The sequence below is a fragment of the Salvia splendens genome, chromosome 6 (assembly GCF_004379255.2).
Source record: "Salvia splendens isolate huo1 chromosome 6, SspV2, whole genome shotgun sequence".
In the NCBI taxonomy this organism is placed as follows: Eukaryota; Viridiplantae; Streptophyta; class Magnoliopsida; order Lamiales; family Lamiaceae; genus Salvia; species Salvia splendens.
The window spans coordinates 6,445,216-6,467,705 of record NC_056037.1 but is presented as its reverse complement, the minus strand read 5'-3'; the positions used below and the strand labels follow the sequence as shown (position 1 = coordinate 6,467,705).

The following is a 22,490-nucleotide window of genomic DNA, read 5'->3' as shown; positions in this document are numbered from 1 at the left end:
CCTTCCTACTATAGTACATAATCTAATCTAATACGAGGGGTTTTCTTAATTCCAAATCAATGCAAGAAGAAATAAAATAAAACATGAAAATAAATCTTGGTGATTAAGGCCATCCACAATGGGCTAAAGCCCGCCCTATGCACCGCCACGTCAGCATTTTATCTTCATGCCCTTCCACCTGCAGTGGGGCACCCTAAGGCGCGCTCTAAGCATTTTACTATTGTTTTGTTATTTAATTTAAATATTTTCAAATATATAAATGCAAACTTATTAAAAAACACAACGATTAACTAAAAGAACGGCAAAAAATTCATTGATTTTAAAAAAAAGTTACACGAGTTAGAAATAAAAAAAATGACTATCATACAAAAGCCCCAACTTCCGGCTCAACTCATCGCTCAACCTTTGGAGGCGCCCGGCTTGGGCTGGTTCCGTATACTTCATAAGGGCGTTGTGCGTATCCAACAACGTTCGCGCCATCGAGGTCGTTGCCAAATCCACGTAGGCAAGTGTTGCCTGGATCGGGGTCGGGATCGGCGATGGGGGGCGATGGCCGAGGAGGATGTCGCCTTTGTCTTCCCCTTGTTCTTCGCAGCCTTGACGCCTATGGGACGCCGCCGGGAGGACATCGGTGTGCCAGAACTCTCTTCCTCCGTGCACGTCTGGTTGAGGTCCACCGGACGAGTTCTGCTTTTGCTGGTCGTGTAACCACCAGTGTCAGTGGTCTTCGTCCTCTTCTCCGCACCGGTGTGCAGAATCCCGCCTTGGAACTTCTGTTTGTCCCTCAAGAGCGCCCAGATGTTGAAATGCTTGAAGTCGCCGTACATGGACTGGTACGACAACAGCGCTCTATCGCGCTCGTCGCTCAAGCTCTCGCCGCTTCCCTGATCCCTCGAGCACTTCTCATATTCCGCCGCGAACAGGTTGACTTGCTTCTTCATCTGATCCCAGTGCTTGCGGAGCTGCTCCCGTTGGCGCTTGTACACGCTCGGCGATGCGCCCTAAGTACGCGAGTTGCTTCTGGTTGTTTGCGAATATCGGGTCCTCCGATATATCCACCCAACACCTCGCCAAGACGAGGGTTTCATTCGGTTGGTAGTTCGTACGGCCGGGAACGTACTCTTCACAAGTTGTCGAAGGTGGAAACCTGTGCGCCCGGTGCTTGGTCTGCTTCTTTCTGGTGGGGGCGGCGTCGGCAGCAGCGGCGCGACGGGAAGCGGCAGCAGGGCGAGTTGGAGACGGCTCCATGTCGGGGAGACAGTACGAATCCGTACTGCGTGTTGGCGTCGAACGACCGATATTCGCCAAGTTATGTACCCGGCCACCATGCGTCATCTCCAAACATCGGGCTACTAGGACTTGAGTATCCACCGGAATCCATTTTATAGCGTAATTTGAGAGTTAAAAAGTTAATCGAAAAGTTACAAATGAAAAGTGAAGCTGGGTATATACATAACAACGAATTTAAAACAAAAAAACTAAAACGCGTTGCATCGTCTGGACCATCGTCCGCGTCGCCCACAATGAGCGGACGATAACGCGGACGATGCCCTATCGTCCGCGCTTCGTCCGCAGACTAAGCTTCGGGCTCAGGCGGCGCATCATCCGTCATTTGTAGTGCCACAGTGGCGGACAATAGCGCACCTGATGCATCGGGCGTGCGCTATCGTCCGCCCCATCGTGGATGGCCTAATTAATGATTGAAACAAATGAAACAAAATGTTACAATGTAGTCTTTTCGTGGGAATCGAGGTAAGGAGGATAATTTGGTACTTTTGATGAAAATTGACGGCTGTAGGTATGCAGAGAATCGTGTAAGTTCAGCCTTTTTAGATTTTGTTGTGGTCCCCACTCCCAACGCCAACTTCGTTATTCATATTTTTCTCTTTTCCCCTCTCACCCCACTATTACTACATAATCACAAAATCACCCACCGCCTTATTCGTTTTTAAATTATAAACCGAACCTAATGTTTCGCAGTTTTAGCAAATTGCCCCGCCATTCCTAGGGGTGGCACGGTACGGTATACCGCACCGAAAATGTCATACCGCATACCGTACCGCAAATTGCGGTATGAGAAAATGTCATACCTATACCTTACCGAATTTTTCGGTATACCGCATTGCAGTATACCGAAAATTCGGTATGTCAATATTTGAAAACCTTTACCTTACCGACATTGCGGTATACCGTACCGTGTTGCGGTATACCGCAAATCATACTTGTTTGATTTATAAATAATAAATATATTAAATATTATAATTTTATAAATAATAAATATATTAAATATATATAATTATTAACGGTATATACCGTAATTGCGGTATAATGCGGTATGGTGCGGTATACCGCGGTATATGCAAAATTCATACCTTTGCCGTACCTTAATCTAACGGTAAGGTATCATACCGTACCGAAAAATGCGGTATTTTCGGTATTTTTTCGGTACGGTAAGTGCGTTATTTCGGTATATTTTGCCAGCCCTAGCCATTCCTTCCTATGCAACTTCCAATGTTTATTTCAATTGATTGACAATGTTAAATTTATCGAACCCTTCAAGTATTTACAAATTAAGGTTATGATTCCTGATGAATATTTGATAATGGAGTATGATTTTGGAATCACAAGAACAAGATAGATGTAAAAGAATACTCCAAAATCCAAAAAATATTTATAGTGAAATTTGTTTAGTCTACGTTAATTTGGATTGCTTTCTTAGCATTCACTAATGAAAATATTGACAAAGGTTAGTTTCCATATAATCATGATGGTCCAGCCTGCCCCTTGTTCTCATTATTCTAGTCTCTAATTACTACTAATACTAGAATATTATTTCATCCACCCACCAACAAATAGTACTTATTTTTTGGCGGCACGAACTTTAAGAAATATGTATGAAAAAATGGGATGGGATTATCTTTTGTGCTGAAATGCAGATCACCATGTTGCCTCTCATAAAAAATAAAATAATAAATAAAATAAATTAAATAAATATATATTGTTTTAATAAATTGTGAGAGGCAGCAAGGGCTGCTGTGTATTTCAGCACAACAGAGGATTCCCACCTGAAAAAAATGGATGGAGAAAAATTAGTGAAGTATGAGTCTTATTTGCATATTTTAGTTTTAAATGAAATGTGAGTTGAAAGTGAGACCTTATTAATTTATAATAAAAGTGAACCGAGACTCATATTCGCGAACGAATTAAATTGAAAAATCGGGACTCCTATTCGCGGACGGAGGGAGTATCACACAAGAAATTTTGCATGAACTCAAGAAATTTAAAAGGAGTAAATGGAAAATTACTAAAATTTGGTTATATAGCATTAATTTGTGATAAAATGTGTGTAAAAATGAATTAGTTTTATAATAAAATGTTAAAAAAATAGTGAACTATGATATCTATTTGCTAAATATATTAAAAGTAAAATGAGACATTTTATTAAGGCCCGTGGAACAAATAATATTTGCATTTGCATAATATTAGTGTAACTAAATCTTCCAACTACTATAAAATTGGTTGCAAATATCACAAACTTTGATGGAATTTTGGATTTTTTTCATGAACTTAAAACTAGCTCATAAAACTAATGAACTTTGTTGGTTGCCAATTTTCCATGCTTGACGTTTTTGCCTAAGCAACAATCATCAAAGTTCAGACATTTACAATCAAATTTTAATTTTATGTAAAAATTTAAAATTCAACAAAAGTTTGTGATATTAGTATTCAATTTCTCAAACAAAAACGTAGCAACAATAATTTAGATAGACATATTGCTGGAAAATTATGAAATTTGGTAAATTTTGATATGTCCAAAAATGTTTAAAAATTACTAGAAAAAAAACAAGAAATTTTGATTTGCCTCGATTAGATTAGAATACAACGAAATCTTTTATAGAATTATATCTGATATGAAAACTGGAATACCAAATCTATTCACCACCAACAATTAGTTAACTCAATGTTATTTATTCATAATACAGTAGTAGTAGTATAATTAAACTTGAAATTTTTTCAAAATTAATTTATAAAATTACGAAACTAATTTATATAATTATTCATAATTAGTGTATTTAGAATAATCCAAGTAATTCCGAAGGATTGTAAGAGCATCTCCAATAAGCACGGACGTCAAATAACCATCAAATCGCCTTCACACTGCCACATCATCAGCACTACAATTCTCCTGCCACATCAGCTTGCCACATCAACTGGACATCAAATAGCCCTCACATAGCCTTCACACTACCTATCCACATCACTAATAACAATTATATAATTTAATTTACAATCGTATCAACATACAGAATTTAATTTACGAGACAAATACGGGAAATTCGAATAATACTATTAAAATTTAGAAAGTACATTAATTTTAAAAAAAGTACAATAATTTAAAAAAAGTACAAAAATTAAAAAGTGCAACATAAAACATTCAAGGATATCTCTATAAAAGAGAGACAACCTAGAATGATTTTTTCCCAAATCGAATGTGGAACATAAAACATTCAAAGATATCTCTATAAAAGAGAGACAACCTAGAATGATTTTTGTCCCACATCGAATGTGAAACATAAAACATTCAAGGATGTCTCTATAAAAGAGAGACAACCTAGAATGATTTTTGTCCCACATCGAATGTGAAACATAAAACATTCAAGGATATCTCTATAAAAGAGAGACAACCTAGAATGATTTTTGTCCCACATCGAATGTGGAACATAAAACATTCAAAGATGTCTCTATAAAAGAGAGACAACCTAGAATGATTTTTGTCCCACATCGAATGTGAAACATAAAACATTCAAGAATGTCTCTATAAAAGAGAGACAACCTAGAATGATTTTTGTCCCACATCGAATATCAAACATAAAACATTCAAGAAATAGTATTTTTTAAAAAAATTTTAAATTTGAATTTTTAAAATTCGAATTAAAAAAAATTAAAAATTTGACGCCGATTTGGCGCCGATCCGGGACGCACAATGGCGCCCGTGAGGATCGGCGTCGGAACCGGCGTCAGCGCGGGAATCGGCATGGCGACGCCGATTTTGACGCCGATTTCGCCAACGCCGGTTCCAATGGTTCGGCGTCAAACCGGCGTGGGTGAAAAATCGGCGTCGCGGTGGTGACGCCGGTTATTGGAGATGCTCTAAATTGAAAAAACAAGGCATTTGGCAATTGATGGAATCTGGCGTAGGAGATATGTTCATGTGCACGCAGCACGCCCGCCGTACTGAAAAGAAAAATAACTACCGTCATACATTATAATCATAACACAATCATTTGAAAGATTTGCTTAGAAATTTGCTTTTTGTAATGTCCATTTAAACCTATCACCTTATATCAAACAGCTAAGGGCATCATTAACCCGTCCCCATTTCCGGCCCCAAGTCCCCTCCACGTCATCATTCCTCTACAGTTGCGGCCCAGGCCCCAACTGCTGTAACCCTGCAGGTTGCGGCCCGGGCCGCAACTAATAAATGACACTATTCACAACTTCAACCTATTTTATTCGTAAATGCAATACGTTGAACAATTCAAACCGGGAAAATACATTGTTCAGTCGAAAAAAGAAAATTACAAATCCTAGAAAAAAAATACAAATCCTAGAGAAAAAAAATTACAAATCCTAAAAAAAAAATATTAAATCCTAAAAAATAAAAATTACACGTCATAGAAAAAATATTGAAATAATTTAGAGGATAGAAATGGAGAAATTGGTGGAAGAATATTGAAGAAATGGGTATAAATGGACAAAAAAATAAAAAAAAAATACATTTTGGGGGTTTGCGGCCCGTCCCGCACCGTGTAACCCTAGGCCGGGCCGGGCCGCGGGATGCTCACCAGGCCGGGAACGCGGCCCCGGGAGCGGCCTGGGCCGTGACTCGCCTCCGTGTAACGCATGGGACGGGCCGGGACTCGCGATTTGCGGCCCGGCCCCTAGCGTTACCGATGCTCTAATGTTGCTCTTCTCTTTAATCACAGCCGTTGAGAATCTTTTGCAAGATTTTTCACAGATTTTTCTACTGTAATTGAAGTGGGAGCTAAGACAAAGAATAGTAGTAGTACCACCAAATAAATTGATGATTCTATTCATTGTGTGAAAAGTGGGGGAGGTAGGTATCTTATTTTGTGACGTCCAATCTTTCACTCCTATTTTGTAACTTCTACTATTGATAATAGGTGACTATATAAAATACTCATAAGAAGCTATCTACCATAGTTAGGGATATGTATTTTTGTTTACTCCTATTGCCTATTCGGGATGTGTGTGAATCATATTACTTCCATCATGTCTAGAGTTGTCAATTGGGCTGGGTCGATTCAGCCATCTCGGCCTGGCCCAATCTATTTGTAAACCCAGGCCCAAGATCTACACAAGCCCATGATTCCTACATTAGCTGTGGCGTTCTTTCTGTCACGGAGATTGCGAATCAAGTATTTAGATGCCTATCGAAGATAATAAAGTAAGAAAGAGAAAAAAAGTAAAGTATAAGATAACAAAAGTTTTTGCAAAAAAATAATTCGACTCAATTACTCTGGGACGATTCAAAGAAAATTCGACTCAATTATTATGGGACGGAAGGAGTATTTATTAATAAAAAATTGTGCAGTTTATTAATCTTAATTGAATGAATTGGTCCAACTAATTGAAATTCAATTATTAAGTAGCTTTTAAACTTAATTACTTTACTTGTTAATCTAAAAAAATTGTTTCAAACGACATATAGTAACATTGATTTTATTATGTTCTTGTGTCATATTTTTTTGTATTAAAACATATATACAAAATTAAAAATATTAGACCTTTAGATAGGATTTAATTAGGAATAATATTTAACATCCATTGGAAAATATATGTTTCCGTCATTTGATTGCATTTTCACACTTGAATTATACGACAAGTATTCAATTGAGGGACCGAACCCTATGTTGTAGTATTTCACTAGACAAAAATAAAGGCTTTGTAAATCAACTCAGATGCTTAGAATGTTGCAGAAGTTTTTTCGAAAGAAATCTGTGACGGTCTAATCCTAGCTCACGATCTCAACTAACGTCACTAATGCGAAGACGAGGAAGAGAGTGCCGCCAACATACGAAATAGTTTTCTCGGAGAGGAACGTTCCCAAGAAGGATCCCCCTAGAACAGCAAGCTGCATTTATCAAACCAAAGGTCTCAGGTTCAAATCAATCATTATTCGGATTTCATATAAAAAGACGCCTTAGGCAAGCTCACCAGTGTTGCCACTCCGTGACCAGCAAGTGCCCCTGCAATGACTCCTAGGGGCGATGAAGCCGCAGCAAGCGCTACAACAGTTGATGTTTCGCATCATCAGTACTAGTAACACTAGAATTACAAGGCAGGCGATATATACCTATTGTGGAGAAAAAAGATTTGTCGCCCCATTCAGCTACAAATACGAGCACGAATGTGCTCAGGACCGTGTTGGCAGCGGAAAGTATGCCTGCCCCCGACCCTGAGACTTCGGAAACAGCCAGTTCTGCCTGCATGGATCAATTATTTGTAGCTAGGTTGAATGAATCATTCATACTATGTGTGTAGAAAAGATACCTCTTTTTGTTCTTCTTCTGCTTTGAGGCCATCACCAGATGCAGCATCAACCAAGGATGAAACACCAAAATATACCTAATATATTTAGTTTTAGTTAATTAGGTATACAAGCTGAGATAGTTAGTGATGAAGTGAGAGAAAACAAGCCTTGCCAGCAGGCAAACTGCAGCAAGATCATCAAGAGGCAAATCAGCATTTCCAAGCCTGCTTGCAAAAGGCCAGATTTATGTTAAACAACAACAAAAAATGTACTATATTATCACTAGTAATTTTGACATGAAACCTGAACGGGAGGATGTCATCGACATAGTGAAAAGTTCGTCCAAGAACAACCGATATAACTGTCATAACCCTGTCCAGTCCAAATAGCATCAAGAAATGAGGAAGACTGCTAACAACATACTATTTGACAGACTGTATGTGATTGTGGGTGTCACAATAGAGACATAAGAACATACGCGAGTGCACCAAAAGTCCCAATGAATGTGACAGCAGCAGAGTTTCTAGCTGCTAGAAGTGCCTGCTCACAACATCACAATGTATTACTGAAATTGCAAACAGATTATTCATGTGCATTCACACTAGTGGTGTCTTACTGCGATAAAGAAGGTTTTATCCCCGAGTTCTGAAAAAAATATCAGCAAGAAGGCCTGCAAGCAAAGATTGTGAATTTTAAAGTAATGAAAATTTTGGAGCAAATAGAGAGAGACATGAAGATTATTGTACAAGTTAACAGGGAGAATTTCCTAACTGAAGCAAAACCTGTGCTTAAATCGCCAGCATCCCCTAAAAATGGAAGTGATTGCAGGTTGCTGGCAACGTCTGGACCTGCAAGCGCTTGTTGAGCGGTTAGGAAGGTGAAGAATCCACAAGACAGTAGAATCTTCGTGAAACTGAGTGACGGAGCATCTCCAACTTCATGGTCTAACAATGTGTCACATTTCTTCCTTGGCTTGTGTTGAAGCTGAAATGTAAATTTTGCAGGAGAGCTGCAAATTTTACTGGTAAAGTTGCATTGTTTCTGCTTCGTTTTCCTGAGTTCCTGAGGGAAAAAACTATACAGTTTCAAGGTACATGACCTGGTGCTGTTTAATGTGGTATTACTATGTGCATTAGCAACCTTAGCCGATGCAGAAACCGCAAAAGATGAGACCAGAGAACCATACGAAGACAGCTTTTTCTTCCCTACAAACAAGACAAATCAATCATCTATTTATCAAGAAACCGATGTGATACAAACCGCATATGTAATATACTTTGAATTCACTAATCTGAGGTCTGAATTGTTGTTTTGGATACAGCATTTCACAATGCAATTTGATATCATGCATCAAATGAATTTAACATCAGTATCTAAAAAATATTCATTTTTTAGATAGAGTAGCAATGGAGTAGTAAAAGAATATTCATTTCCCTGCAAAGTCTGCCCAAAAATAAAGATGAAATCTTTCATTAAACAGAAGAATTAAATTTTGCAAACACAACAATCACGGTCAGTGCAGAATCTGCGGAGAGATCACCTTAAAAATTCCAAATTAAATAAAAAGAAAATCATAATATTCCAAGTTAAAAGAAGGCATGAATTACTTGAATGAAATAGTGGGGGGAAGAAGAAATTGAAGGTGGGATGAGCAAGAGAGCTCCATGGAAAGGTAGCCAAGCGAGTCCCAGATAGACTACTGTAGCCCATTATTTCTCTCTGTCTAAAAAGAAAAACATCAAGCTCTATATTTTTGGAAGGAACAAGGAAGAAGCAGGACATGAAGCCATCAAGCATGGGTTGATTTGAGGATGAAGAATGGTGGCCATCAACTTGTAATATTTCTGCAAATGTGAAGTGATAAAAGATAGCACTGATATGGCACTCTGTATATACGTGTGGTGGAAACAACTGAATCCCATGGTGATTTGGCATGTGGGCCTCAGATTCAATCCATACCACTTTTTTTTTCTTTTTCCATTACAATTTTAGTTTATTACTACTATCATTTTTACTTTGTCAGATTAGTACTCCCTCCTCCCGCACTATTCGCACCTTTCCTTTTGGGCACGGAGATTAAGGAATGAGTGATAGACAAAGTCAACAATTACGGCTGTAGGTATAAATTGTTACTAAAAATGAAAAGAGTGCAAATAACTTGGGACGCCCAAAAAGGAAATAAGTGCAAGTAGTGCGAGACGGAGGGAGTACAATTCAACGTTAAAATATCTCCAACATCTTGTGCAACCACGAAAACCAAGATATATAGAACTGAGAAAAAGGGAGTTGGATCCCCTGCGGTGCACAGCAGTGCTGTGCACCTCACAACATAATTTTTTAATAATAAAAAAAATATATTTTTTTATTGTGGTGTGAGGTGCACAGCACTGCTGTGCACCGCAGGGGATCCAACTCCGAGAAAAAGAGGGTAAATTGAAATCAAGATTGAATCTATTCCCCAAGAAACAACCAACACTGAATATAGAGGATAAATTGAAATCAAGATTGAATCTTTTCCCCAAGAAACAGCCAACACTGGAAATAGAGGATAATTTGACATCAAGATTGAATCTTTTTTCCCTCAAAAAAAGCCCAGCACTGAAAATAGAGGATAAATTGACATCAAGATTTAATGTTTTCACCCCCAAGAAACAGCCAACACTGAAAATAGAGGATGTGGATTGAGATAATTATTTAATCCTTTAATTGATTTCAAAGATCAAATCTTGGTGTTCTTAAATCTGTAGTGAAATTACGCTTGCAATCTGAGATAGGAGTAATTGATGGTTGAAGAAAACAGAGTCCAAACATCAAAATCAGTAATTACATAGTAGTTTGTTGAAAAATATAGTAGGAGTACATGGAAGTACAAAATGAATCAAGAAGAAGGGAGCACTTTGTTGACGATGTCTTGACTGAGGGCGGCGATCTGCGAATCGAGGGCGGCAATGGTATCCTCCTTCTGCTTCTCAAGGCTAGCAAGCGCCTCCTGCAGCTCCGCCTCAATCTTCTTCCTGCCCTCAGCCAGCTTCTCCTCCACCTCCACCTGCGTCTCCTTCTTCATCTTGTTCAGCGCCGCCGAAATCTCCGCCCTGGCCGCCTTCATCATCGCCGACCCCTGCTCCTCCAGCTGCTTCACCTCCGCCGATGTGTCCTTCACGCTGCTCAGCTTCTCCCTGATCGCCGCGTCTCTCTCGTCCATGAACTTCCCAAGCGGCGAGTAGTACAGCTTGTCCATCGCGAACATCAGGAACAGGAACTCCACCGCGATGATTGGGAGAGTCAGATTGAAGTCGAAAAGGGCCGCCTTCTCGATGTCTGCAGCCAGCGACGGCGGCGCGTGGCTTAGGGACAAGGCTGTGGCGGCGGCGAGGAGGTGCTGGGTCTTGACTTTGAGGGATGTGGGGAGAGAGATTTTGGGGAGAGAAAAATGGGTTTGGGGTTGAGGTTGGATTTGGGGTTTGGATTTGTGGGCGGTGATTAGAGCTCTTGGAGAGGCCATGATCATGTTGGCCATGGATGCTCTGCTTCAGCTTCTGCGAGATTCTTGATTTTTTTCTTGTTTTTTGAGTGGAGTGATTGTTTGTGATGAAGAGAGTAACAAAGTCTTGCACAAAAAGGCTATCTCTTTCTCTGCCACACAAATTGATGAGAGGTGGCCATTCCATTTCAAAATCCAATATATTATCCTTCGTCTAAAATAACCGTAATTAATAGTAGTAGTACTATCTTTACAAACACAGAAAATATCGATACAAAACCCAATAACGCCATCGGCAGAGCCGTCTCTTATCCGTCTCTTAACCGTCTCATCTCTTAATTATTCATAAGCCTCATTATACTTTTCACTCTATCTCTTAACTAAGAGACATCACCTGCAACCTTTCATCTCTTATTCGGCTCTTAACCATCTCATCCCTTAACTATTCATTCAATTTCATTTTTTTATTTTTATTTCCAACAAATTCAATTAATAAAAACACACTTCATTAAATAAAATAAAATTACAACTTAAAATCCTAAAAAAATACATAATTAAATTCGTGTCAAAATAAATTAAAAAAAAGACATAATTTAAAATAGAAATTTATAGAAATTATAAAAACTACTCTGTCGGCGAATCATCCCCCGAAGGCGGTGGCGGTGCACCGAATGGAGGCGGAATACCAAGTTGTCATGCCAGATACACAATGTCAGCATGATGGGCTTGATATTGGGCAGGCGTCATCCGAGAAGTGTCCGCCATCATGGCGGTGAAGTACATGGACATTAGGGAGGAGGGCGGCCATTGGGAACCCACCTGGCTTGATTCGTCTAGCCCCCTCCTCCCTCTAGAAGCCTTCGCCGCCTTGGTCCCTTGCGGTCGACGGCGCACACGGGAGGACCCCTGCATCGTCTGTCGTGCCCTCAACCTCCTGCTAGGCAACCTCTTGTGCAGCGCTGCCTGAACCGCCCCCACTAGACAAGTATTGACCACCCGCCGTGTGCTTCGTGCGTTTCGAGGTCGAGTCTGTGCTGGACTGGACACCGCCGACCCACCTTTTGACGTCTTTGACGGCCTCGTAAACATCGACATGTTTGAATTCTTTGTCGTTGTCGTCGAAATAGACTCGCAAAACCGATCTCAGAATGTCAGCTCCAGTGGCTCCGCTTTGGTAATGAGCCGCTTCATTCTTGTAGATGCCGCAGAATTTTTTAACCTCTCTGTCGACTCGGTCAAAATGACTTCGGAGCATCTTCAATGTGCGGCGGCGGGACCCCTTCGGCTTAATCTCGTTGTAGTCCTCGGTGACCTTTTCCCAAAAGCACTTTCGGGATTGTTGATTCCCGACGATGGGATCGTACGAGACACTGATCCAGGCGTTGTACAGAGCCATCGTGTCCTTGAGGCAGTACGGATGACGGCCTACATCCTCCTCCTCCTCAGCCGCCTCCTCCTCTTCCTCCACAGCGTCGAATGCCCTGGAGCTTCCACCGCCCCGTCCTCCTTTCGGATTGGGTTCATCCGGATAATCCTCCCTAATTTGGGATAATCCCTGTGAATACCCCGAGACGGAGGGACGAGCGTATGCATCCACATCAAAATGGGGTGATTGGTACCCCGCCGGCGTCGACGAGCCTTGGGTGCCTAGCTTTGACGAACCGGAACCGGAACCACCCAAGACATTTTACATGCCCCCCCAGTCGCCAAACGCGTTAATGTCAAACCGGGCGGAGCCGCCAGAGTTTCCGTCGCCGGACATTTTTGGAAAGGTTAGATGAAAATTGGAGAGAAAATGGAGATGATTTGAGAAGAATAGATGTGTGTTTGTGTGTATAATGAGGATGAAATAAGAGTATTTATAGAGTAAAAAAAGGAAGAAAAAAAAAACGATCGAAAACGGTAACATTACCGTTTGAATTTTTTTTATTAAATTTGATTTTTTTTAAAAAAAATGATTTATTGCGTCAGCGTGACGAAGCCTACACACGGGCCGGCGAGTCGGCGTCACTCCTAGTGCTAGCGTGTGCCACGTCGCGCTGGCGCGCCAGCCGTCTCGGCGAGACCGGGACAAGACGGGACGCTGCAACGCATCTCGCTGTAGTCTCGTCTCGGAGGGACGAGATACGAGACACCCTCGCGAATAGTTGCGGGTGCTCTAAGTCGTGAGGAAAAAAGAATTCAAAGTGAATTCACATATCAATTGGTTAGAGAGTTTCCAGTCTTCTCCTCCATATAAACAGATTACTGCTACTTCTCTTACATTATGGGATCAATCAAAGTGACTGTAGTGTTGTTAACAAGAATCATTTGTCTCTCTTACATTATGGGATCAATCAAAGTAACTGTAGTGTTGTTAACAAGAATCGTTTGTCTCTAGAAAATGCATCATCAGTCTCCACTTCAGATAACCAGAAAGAGTACTTAACAGCAGCAAGTTGTGCTTCCTCCCAGTCGGATATTAGAATCTCGTACCACCATCAAAATATCAAGAGACGCAATGCACCAAAATCCATAAAAAATGATGGGTATTTGAGACTTGAAAGCGGTTATTTCCCAATAAGCTTATAATAGGCATACAGTCCTGAGCCAATGAAACCGAGAAGTTGCCCGATCACATTCAACTGGGACCAAAAACACACATTCATATTAGGGTTAGAAGCATAGGAGAAGAAATGAAGTATTGTTTGTACTGCACTTACCAAATCGAATGGCAGCCCACCAAAAATTACCCAGCCTAGTGTAATCGTGAAAAGATCCTGAAGAAAAAAGCAGTAAGGCGTCCAACAGGCATGTTAGCATGAGTTTCTTCGCAGTCGACAACACTGTAATCAAGATTTTGAAAGGGTGGCAGCGACAGTATTGCTCAGCTCCTACCCTCATAAAATGAACAGGGAACCCAAAAACTTGTTTTATTTATATGCTTACAAACTCCAGATCAAAACTTTGAAACAACTTTGAAAATCAAAACTAGTTTTTAGCAATAAGTATAAAAGAAAGAAGGAAAACAGGACAAACCTTCAAATTACCACAGATAGTCTGTGTGAGTGCAGAGTTCAGAGTCGTGTTGAGGAATATACTATAGTTCAGGAAGAAAGCTAGTATGCACGAAAAAAGCAGCACTACCTGAAACCGTATAAGCATGAAAAAACTTTAAAATGTATTAAGATGTAATCCAAGTAACAGAAACATCCATGATCTTTCAGTAATGGTGTTACTTATCAATTTACAAGCGATCATCCCATTCATCCACCACTCAAAAAACTCACATAGAAAGTGCATCAATCACACATGCATTACCAGGAAACCAGGAGAAAGCAGATATGGAAAATTCATCGTCAGCTCCAAATCGCCTCGGAAAAGGGTCCAAAGCAGTAGAACAGGAGCACATAAGATTCCTACAGAAAAACAGGCCTAACTCTCAAACAAAAAGTGTGGTGTCTGAATAATTAGGAGTTTAGGACTTCAAAGCTACAATTATATAGGTACATACCGTTGCACCACATAAGGCCGAAGCTATTGAGGCCACTGGATTTTCCTGGGGAGGGGGGAGAAAATTGGAATGATAAGCAAAGAATGGAGCTACAAAGCGAACATTTGAACTGAGGGCAAAGGAGTGATACCAATACGAGCTATGGTTGCTAGATATATTGCAGTGGTAAAGTTGGACAGGAAAACGACAAGGTAGCTATAGGAGTCGAACGACAAGTCCCGGGATCCAGCAATAAAAGCACCCAGAACTATCAAGGTCACACTAACAAAACCATAATTATTAAGTCAGTAGCAAAGGAAATGAAACTATCCACTTCAAACATATCCATATACAGCAGAAATCTTTTGGTAATAGAGTCCAGAAGAAGAAGGTCAAAAAGTAGATTGGTGTCATGATAAAACTTCTATTTGCAATGTTTGTGTATTCAATGCAAGTAGATTGTGGACTGTTAGCAATCTATGTTCCAACACATTGACTGTGGAGGGTAAAAATTTACCCTTAAATTCTTTTTGAAGAATTCTATCCAAAGTAAATAAACTTATGATTCCTAAATTGGTTTTCTATCTCAATCGGTTGGTGATAATGTAAGTTTTTATCATAGTTCAGTCAAACATAGTGAACCTTTTATGATATCATGCCACTTTCTGTGAGATATTTGAGAGAATGAGATGGAGCTTACCTTCCAAGAATAGGACGTGTATACTTCTGCCTCAGAAGGAGGTACTCAACAATCATTGTAAATACAACTGTAGTTCTTCGCAATGTTGTATACATTGGAACATTAACACCTCGAACAGACTCCATGGTAACTAGCTTTCAAGGCAACCAAGAGAATTTGTGAATAAACTTTTGTATGGGGATAAAGATTACCATCTGCAACAGGACAAAGCTCAATAAATTAGGAGAGAAATGTTACCATGTAAAGCAAATAGGCTAAAGCGAGAGGTGAAGTGCGAATCAACGTCTGTATTGGTACCAATGTGTTGGAACTGTCACTGGCAGCTACGGATTCGTTAGCATTAAAAGAAATGAGCTTTGAGCGTCTTAGAACATAAAGCAAACAACATGAAGATATCATCTGCAGCATATACAATCAATCAAGTTATCAGAACCATGCCATCCAGTGAAACTTAAAACATGAAACCAAAAACCAAAGTGGTGTACTCCTTTTAAAGTGATAACTACAGATTTTCATAATGACCATTGATGGAAACTTTTGCCATCGGTACCCCTTCACCATTGATATCAGAAAATATTACTATACCTGACAAAGTGTAATGACGTTGGCACACGGGAAGTTGTATGAAGAAAGAGCAGCTTTATTAAATAACACCAAGAGCACTGCAAAATCACAATCAACACACTTTTTAAAAGACGACAAATCAAATTTGCACCATAAAAGTCTGAGTGAGGCATGATTCTTGCATAGGACTATAATACTGTAGCTAATAATTCTCATTCTCCGAGACATGATAAACTTAATCTTTATTAGAACTAAGATTTTTACCTTTTTATTGGAAATCAAACCTGCACAAAAATTCTCCCAACAAGATTGATACTTTACAGTTCCAATACTCAATTGAACTCCACATTGATTTGAAAATTGAAGATTAAGAAAACTCAACCTCAATGAATATCAATATCTACGGAAATTCAACACTAAGGAAAACTCAATCCTCGCATTAGAACTAATAATTTCAGCTTCACTTGCACAGAAAATAAAACCCTTAAGAGTAAATCAACATAATTTGTTTTATACTGAACTTCGCCAACCAATGCTTCATCTATTGGTCTTAACGCTTAACGAATTAACTAAAATCAGAACAAATATTTTGGGATGAAGAAAGTAAACATGAAATTAGAGAATTAAAAGATTACCAGCACAAGCCATGTAAGAGATGGCGGCATAAGCTCCTCGTTTAGTCATGGAGGATCCTTTGAAGAGCTTCTCCTCCACTACCGGCGAAGGATCGGCCGACGCCATTGGTAGAATCGGAATGCTCTTAGCCATCGATTGGTTTCTTTCTTTGTGTTTGAAAAAAATTTCTTAAACCAGAGTGGAATACTTTCTTCAGTTGAATAATTTTATTTCAATTTCTGGGTTTCTAATTAGGAAATAAATTTTTCAATAAATAAAGATTATGTGTGTACCATATACCTCTTCGCTCATTTTTTTCTTCTCAAGACAAATTCTTTTCTAAATTTTCAGCCTTTCATGTCACGACTTCTTTATAACCATTTGTAATTCTTCATGTCATCAATCCTCATAATTAATTATGAACATCTAAGTCATAATTAATATTTTTTTGTTTTTTCTTGGTTTCAATTTTAGGGGTTCTAATTCTATGTTATGTGAAAATGAGTAGTCCAAGTGAAGTACTTGAAACAATAAGATCAAGTTAAATATATTTTCACAAAGATATTCAATTACGAAAGATTTTATCTACATCAGAAGTTTACTTAATTTGACAAATCAAGTTTAGAGGAGTTGAAATATAAAAGTAAATTTAATTTTATAATTAAAATATGAAAATATTAGTTATTCTTACACCTGTTCACAAAAAATTGAGTTATCCACAAAAAATAATCTCTATCATTTTTATAAGTTTTTTACCATTAATAAAGTAAATTTATATTTTAATTAATAATACTTCAATTATTTTTATTTTTACCAAATTTACATAAAACTTGCGTCAATTTACCGTGTGAACTACGTCCACTAAGAATTGAGAAAATTTTCCACAGAAAAAGAATCTGGCTGTTGTTCAAAAGTATTTTATGGGGTGGAAATAATTCTCTCCTTGTCAGTCTATATTAATATTACATAATTAATTAAGGAATCAATTTGGATTTTATTTTCACATTATCTGGCACTAATGTAGGAGTACAAATTTTGTTTGGTTTTCGAGTATGACAAGGATTTAAGGATATCAATATTTCAATGCCGCTATAGCAGTAAATCCCACAAATGTTTTATCTAACGTTTGACAAACATCTTTTGAATTGTAATTTAATTGGAACATGAGTTCGACTTCAATGCGATACGATTTTTAAAATTTTATGTTTATTTGTCAATAAATAAAATAAAACACCACTAAGCCGAATCTTTGTCCAATACTAATTCAAAGCTTTTTTAGTGTTTGAAGTTTATTTCAAAATAAAGTTTCTAACCTAATGCTTAGTTTAATTGTGAAAAGAAGTGTTCTTCAATCAAAAGTAGCTTTTCACTTTTAATAATGATAGCTGCAGTTTTCAATGCCTAACCAACTTGAACATTTCCATGATTCCATTGTCTAGGGACGTCAATTTACCCGTGGGCCAGTCTGAATAGCCCGCCAAATTTACAAGGTTATGACTGAAAATTTATACCAACCCGTTACGGCGAGACCGTTTGCTGGAGGAGCTGGAGGAGGACGATACGCCTCCCCTATACTTCAGATGCACATGCACCTCCTGCCAAGCGCTGAGGTACTTGAATGGTTTGTAATGTTGGGATTGGTAGGTCGCCAAGGCGGCACTGATGATGTCTAGCTCGCTCATGCCGCTCCCCGCCGACCGCTCTTCCTGAAGGTAATACCCTTGGAACTTTTGGATTTCTTCGTTGGCTCTGAAGATGGCATTGCACACCATACTCTCATTGCGCTCGATGGTTCCAGCCGAGCGGTTTTCATTGTACCGTCGAGAGACACGCCACCAAAACCTATCCCCGCTTTGGTTCGTGCCAACCTCCGGATCTTCGGAGATAATCAAATAGGCTTTGAATAACTGATCTATCTCCGCTGGAGTGTACGGGGTGCGGACACCACGAGGAGTAGGAGTAGGAAGAGGAGGAGTTTGAGAGCCGCCGCTCCCTCCCGATCTGGGTTCGGGTGCCCACCCGTATCGCCCATCGGGGGCATCTTGGTCGTCCACCGGGTAAGGCCGGTAGCCACCCAGAACTTGAGAACCTTGGGTTTGAGGAGGGGCCGAGAATTGCGTTTCCGAACTAGGGAATGGTTGTGAGCCGAATCATTCGTGGTTCCAACCGCGGGAGTCGGAGGGGTGATCGCCAGAGCCGGATATTTTTTTTTTGTAAGAGTGAAAGATTGAGAATTGATAAGAGAAGATGAGAGAATTTAGATGAGAATTGTGTAGTGTGGTGTGAAATTTTTTGTGTGGAAGTGAGGGTATTTATAGATGAAAATGTGAATTTTGGGGAAAAAATTGAAAAATAAATCAAAAGTGAGGAGAAAACAGATATAATTGATTTTTTAAATTAAATTTGTTTTTAAAAAAAAATTGAAAATGCCAACGGCTTTGCCGTTGGCCAATCCCGTCACGCCACGTCAGCCTGCTCAGCGGCACGGACGTGCTCGATGCATCGAGCAGCGCCGTGCCAGCGGCGGACAGCACACCGCCGCGCCAGCGGCACGGACGTCGTCCGTCCGGATGAGCAGCTAATACGTTCATTATTCAATATATCTTTCATATCTTGCATTATTATTTAGTTGCATTATTTAGTTAGATATTTAGGGATTGCATATCCTTTTCATATCTTTTGTCTTGCTTATTAAGTTAGTATCCACTATTATAAATAGTGGACATTGTTATTCATTTCAATTAATCAATGAAATCATAATTATTTGTCTCACTCTCTTCTCTTTTTCATCGTGCACAACGCACAAACCCTATTTTTCGACGCCGGAGTGATTGACGGGCAAAAGCTCCTGCGACGTTCGACGCAGAATCTATCATTGAGGAACTTCTTCCTTAACAAGTGGTGCTTTCATTCTCGAACTCATGGTCGGAGTCAATCTTCGTTCATGGTGGGAGATATCGCAAGCATCTGAAGGCTTGCAATTGAATTCAACAACAGCAACGTGGGAAAATATTCTCACTAGGTTTGCCATAATCGAGTCCCGATTGCTTGAGCATGAGCGTAGGGCAGTAGCCACGCTCCTTCCATTGTGCCCGGAACCTGACCCACCTGAGGGACCTCTATTGTACACCGCCGCACAACAGCAATTCCAGATCACCTGCTACCAGCCGCCGTCTCCTATCACCCACCAACCGCTGCAACCTCCCCAAACCTACCACCAGCAGCAGCTCACATGTAGGGCGACACAAATGGACCGACGGTATATTCGGGGTATGAACTCTACAAGCAGCGCATACCTCAGCCACCGGATCCGGGACCTCCATATGGAGTGCCGACTTACGGGCTCCCTGGAGCACGACCGCAAAAGCAGGACCCGATTCATCCTGTTGGACAACCGCCCGACACCGGGCAGCCCGCTATCGGCTGGTGTTCACTGATGAGTCACCACCACTCAGCAGCGCAACTGCCGACTGCTGCTGTACCGCTGTACAAAGGAAGCCCATTGGAGGCCGTCGTCGTACCCGATGAGGCCGTTGTAGTAGAGGAAGTCCAAGATAAGAGTTGCAGCGAAGTCATGCTCTTCAGCCGCAAGTCCTATGACGGAGATGAGATGCTAATGGTTGTCCCGCCCTCTCCAGCCGCGATCTCTATATCGTGTAGCCCCAATGTCAATGGAGATGAGGGGAAATTGTTTGACGATGAACCGCCCCTACCAGCCGGGATCCCACCGCCGTGCAACCCAATTCAGGATTACAGTGATCACACTTCGGTTGCAATTGAATTGGTCGATTCAGTGGAGTTTGAGCATCTTGGCGAGGGGAATGACAGGATTGAAGTTAATGGTGAAAACAAGGATCGAGACCGAGTTGATGAGAAAGAGTCATTGGTTTTGGCGGAAGAAGAGCGTTGTGATGAACGGGAAAGAGTACATTCCACGGTCTCTATATTTGAGACAGAAGCAAAGGAAGCCTTAGTTCATGATGTGGCTACTTGTTTAGTTGCACGTATGAAGCAACTGTCGAATGATGCTGCAATGGCTCCAACGCAGCGACCGGGAACGTTTGATCCAAGAGGGGATACATCAGAGCTTTTGTTGTCTTCGACTCTCTTCGTTGCTTCATGGTTCCCACTTTGAGGATAAGATGGATTTCAACCGTGGGGGAGTTGATACGTTCATTATTCAATATATCTTTCATATCTTTCATTATTATTTAGTTGCATTATTTAGTTAGATATTTAGGGATTGCATATCCTTTTCATAACTTTTGTATTGCTTATTAAGTTAGTATCCACTATTATAAATACTTGACATTGTTATTCATTTCAATCAATCAATGAAATCATAATTATTTGTCTCACTCTCTTCTCTTTTTCATCGTGCACAACACACAAACCCTATTTTTCGACGCCAGAGTGATCGACGGGCAAAAGCTCCCGCGACGTTCGACGCAGAATCTATCGTTGAGGAACTTCTTCCTTAACAGCAGCGCTGCGGATGCTCTAATAGATAACCCCGCTAACAATATAATTACTCCCTCGTATTATAATAAGAGTCCTATTTTTTCATTTCCATCAATCCCACAATAAAAGTCCTAGTTCACTTTTATAATAAAGGGCAAATGAACGTATATTACATCAACTTATTTAACTCACATTTTATTATAAAATTAATAGTACTAATATATAAGTTGAGTTCACGCTCCATTTTAGTACATATGTTCGTATTACACTTTTGAGCCATAATCTCATTGTTACGTGGAGTTCTTTATTACAGAATTAAATTATAGATCAACATTGTTGCATCATGAATGGTTCTAGAAATTAGAGACATTGTAATCATAAATTTGCCAGCTGTGTAAATAATAGTACTACAATTAATAAATTAAAAATAAGATACGGAATTGACAATACGTACTTGTCTTGTCATTTTGCAGCCGTTATCTTTGTTAATCCCAATATACGAGAATACAAAATGAATTGCTGATTACCTAACAATCGATCCTAATTAATTACTACTTTAATTGTTTAATATTCCTCACTCCTCAGGTTTTTTTTGCCATATCGCCGCTTTCATCGAAATTAATTACTTTTATATATATATATGGAGCGTTATTCTCCTTTTCACATCTTAGATCCTTTTTCCTTCTTAATATTACGCGTTAGATCTAAGGCATCAACGGATCAGATTGATTCTATAAAACTGGTTCCGTGTTGCATTATAGAAGGTGGTTGTATGCATTACAGGGTTATTATTGACATTTGACGGAAAAGTAACTGCCACATTTTGGTATCTGCGAATAATGCACCACATGGTCACGAGTAATGCATATAATTGACTATATAATGCACAATATGTGAACTGCAATGCATACGAATAAGATGTACCATGTTATGATGTTTGGACACACGTTTCTTGTTTCCCCTAAGGGTTTAATAAGCTTAGGGGCTAGGGTATAGTACGTACACACGTAAGTAATCTTCACATGGTAACGAGTAATGGATATAATTGACTATATAATGCACAATTTGTGAACTGCAATGCATACGAACAAGATGTGCTGTGTTATGATGTTTGACACACGTTTCTTGTTTCCCCTAAGGGTTTGATAAGCTTAGGGGCTAGGGTATAGTACGTACGCATTAATAACAAATTGTTGTTATTGGAATATACGTATGTGCATTATTTGGTTTAGGTAGTGCATTATGTAGCTGTTAATTGTCATTATCTCAGTATATTATGCATTATTAGAGGTATTGTGTATATGGGTTAATCAACGGATTGAAGATTACATACGTGCATTTAGTAATGTCTACGTACTATACCCTAGCCCCTAAGCTTATTAAACCCTCAGGGGAAACAAGAAACGTGTGTCAAACATCATAACATGGTACATCTTATTCGTATGCATTGCAGTTCACATATTGTGCATTATATAGTTAATAACATCCATTACTCGTGACAATTTGGTGAATTATTCGTATCGTTTTATAATTTGTTATTAATGCGTACGTACTATACCCTAGCCCCTAAGCTTATTAAACTCTTAGGGGAAACAAGAAACGTGTGTCAAACATCATAACACAACACATCTTGTTCGTGTGC

The 22,490-nt window shown here is 39.7% G+C and overlaps 3 protein-coding genes across 7 annotated transcripts; all 3 read right to left on the bottom strand.

The window, feature by feature from the left end:
• Positions 1-6,816: 6,816 nt before the first annotated feature.
• Positions 6,817-9,429, bottom strand: LOC121809929 (GDT1-like protein 1, chloroplastic). Its single transcript, XM_042210776.1, has 11 exons — positions 9,163-9,429; positions 8,696-8,760; positions 8,327-8,617; positions 8,172-8,225; positions 8,034-8,095; positions 7,859-7,927; positions 7,728-7,779; positions 7,576-7,650; positions 7,379-7,508; positions 7,240-7,310; positions 6,817-7,156 (listed from the first exon to the last, which is right to left on the bottom strand). Exons 1-11 carry the CDS (start codon positions 9,350-9,352, stop codon positions 7,037-7,039), a joined length of 1,179 nt encoding a protein of 392 aa, XP_042066710.1. The 5' UTR covers positions 9,353-9,429; the 3' UTR covers positions 6,817-7,036.
• An 897-nt stretch (positions 9,430-10,326) lies between these two features.
• Positions 10,327-11,207, bottom strand: LOC121809669 (ATP synthase subunit b', chloroplastic-like). Its single transcript, XM_042210420.1, has one exon. It carries the CDS (start codon positions 11,070-11,072, stop codon positions 10,434-10,436), a length of 639 nt encoding a protein of 212 aa, XP_042066354.1. The 5' UTR covers positions 11,073-11,207; the 3' UTR covers positions 10,327-10,433.
• Positions 11,208-13,214: 2,007 nt separating this feature from the next.
• On the bottom strand, positions 13,215-16,714 carry LOC121809684 (UDP-N-acetylglucosamine transporter UGNT1-like). Of its 5 annotated transcripts, none has more exons than XM_042210439.1 (10): positions 16,408-16,709; positions 15,794-15,870; positions 15,446-15,607; positions 15,209-15,342; positions 14,660-14,790; positions 14,530-14,574; positions 14,337-14,434; positions 14,055-14,162; positions 13,739-13,795; positions 13,215-13,660 (listed from the first exon to the last, which is right to left on the bottom strand). In XM_042210439.1, exons 1-10 carry the CDS (start codon positions 16,538-16,540, stop codon positions 13,586-13,588), a joined length of 1,020 nt encoding a protein of 339 aa, XP_042066373.1. In that variant the 5' UTR covers positions 16,541-16,709; the 3' UTR covers positions 13,215-13,585. The 5 variants fall into 5 exon arrangements, 3 of the variants coding, with proteins under 3 accessions (XP_042066373.1, XP_042066375.1, XP_042066374.1); XM_042210441.1 differs by having other exon boundaries at positions 15,446-15,524; XR_006052290.1 differs by having other exon boundaries at positions 13,576-13,660; positions 14,337-14,450; positions 16,408-16,713.
• Between the last annotated feature and the right edge of the window lie 5,776 nt (positions 16,715-22,490).

What these genes read in the sequence shown, in the direction of transcription:
- LOC121809929 (XM_042210776.1), bottom strand. Translation starts at nt 9,352, where the DNA reads ATGCTTGATGGCTTCATGTCCTGCTTCTTCCTTGTTCCTTCCAAAAAT. An exon ending in TAAGCACAGGTTTTGCTTCA is followed by an intron (nt 8,226 to 8,326) that starts GTTAGGAAATTC and finishes CTTTGCTTGCAG; the next exon opens with GCCTTCTTGCTGATATTTTT. An exon ending in GGGACTTTTGGTGCACTCGC is followed by an intron (nt 7,928 to 8,033) that starts GTATGTTCTTAT and finishes TGGACTGGACAG; the next exon opens with GGTTATGACAGTTATATCGG.
- LOC121809669 (XM_042210420.1), bottom strand. Translation starts at nt 11,072, where the DNA reads ATGGCCAACATGATCATGGCCTCTCCAAGAGCTCTAATCACCGCCCAC.
- LOC121809684 (XM_042210439.1), bottom strand. Translation starts at nt 16,540, where the DNA reads ATGGCTAAGAGCATTCCGATTCTACCAATGGCGTCGGCCGATCCTTCG. An exon ending in ACGTCATTACACTTTGTCAG is followed by an intron (nt 15,608 to 15,793) that starts GTATAGTAATAT and finishes TATATGCTGCAG; the next exon opens with ATGATATCTTCATGTTGTTT. An exon ending in ACACGTCCTATTCTTGGAAG is followed by an intron (nt 14,791 to 15,208) that starts GTAAGCTCCATC and finishes TGGTTTTGTTAG; the next exon opens with TGTGACCTTGATAGTTCTGG.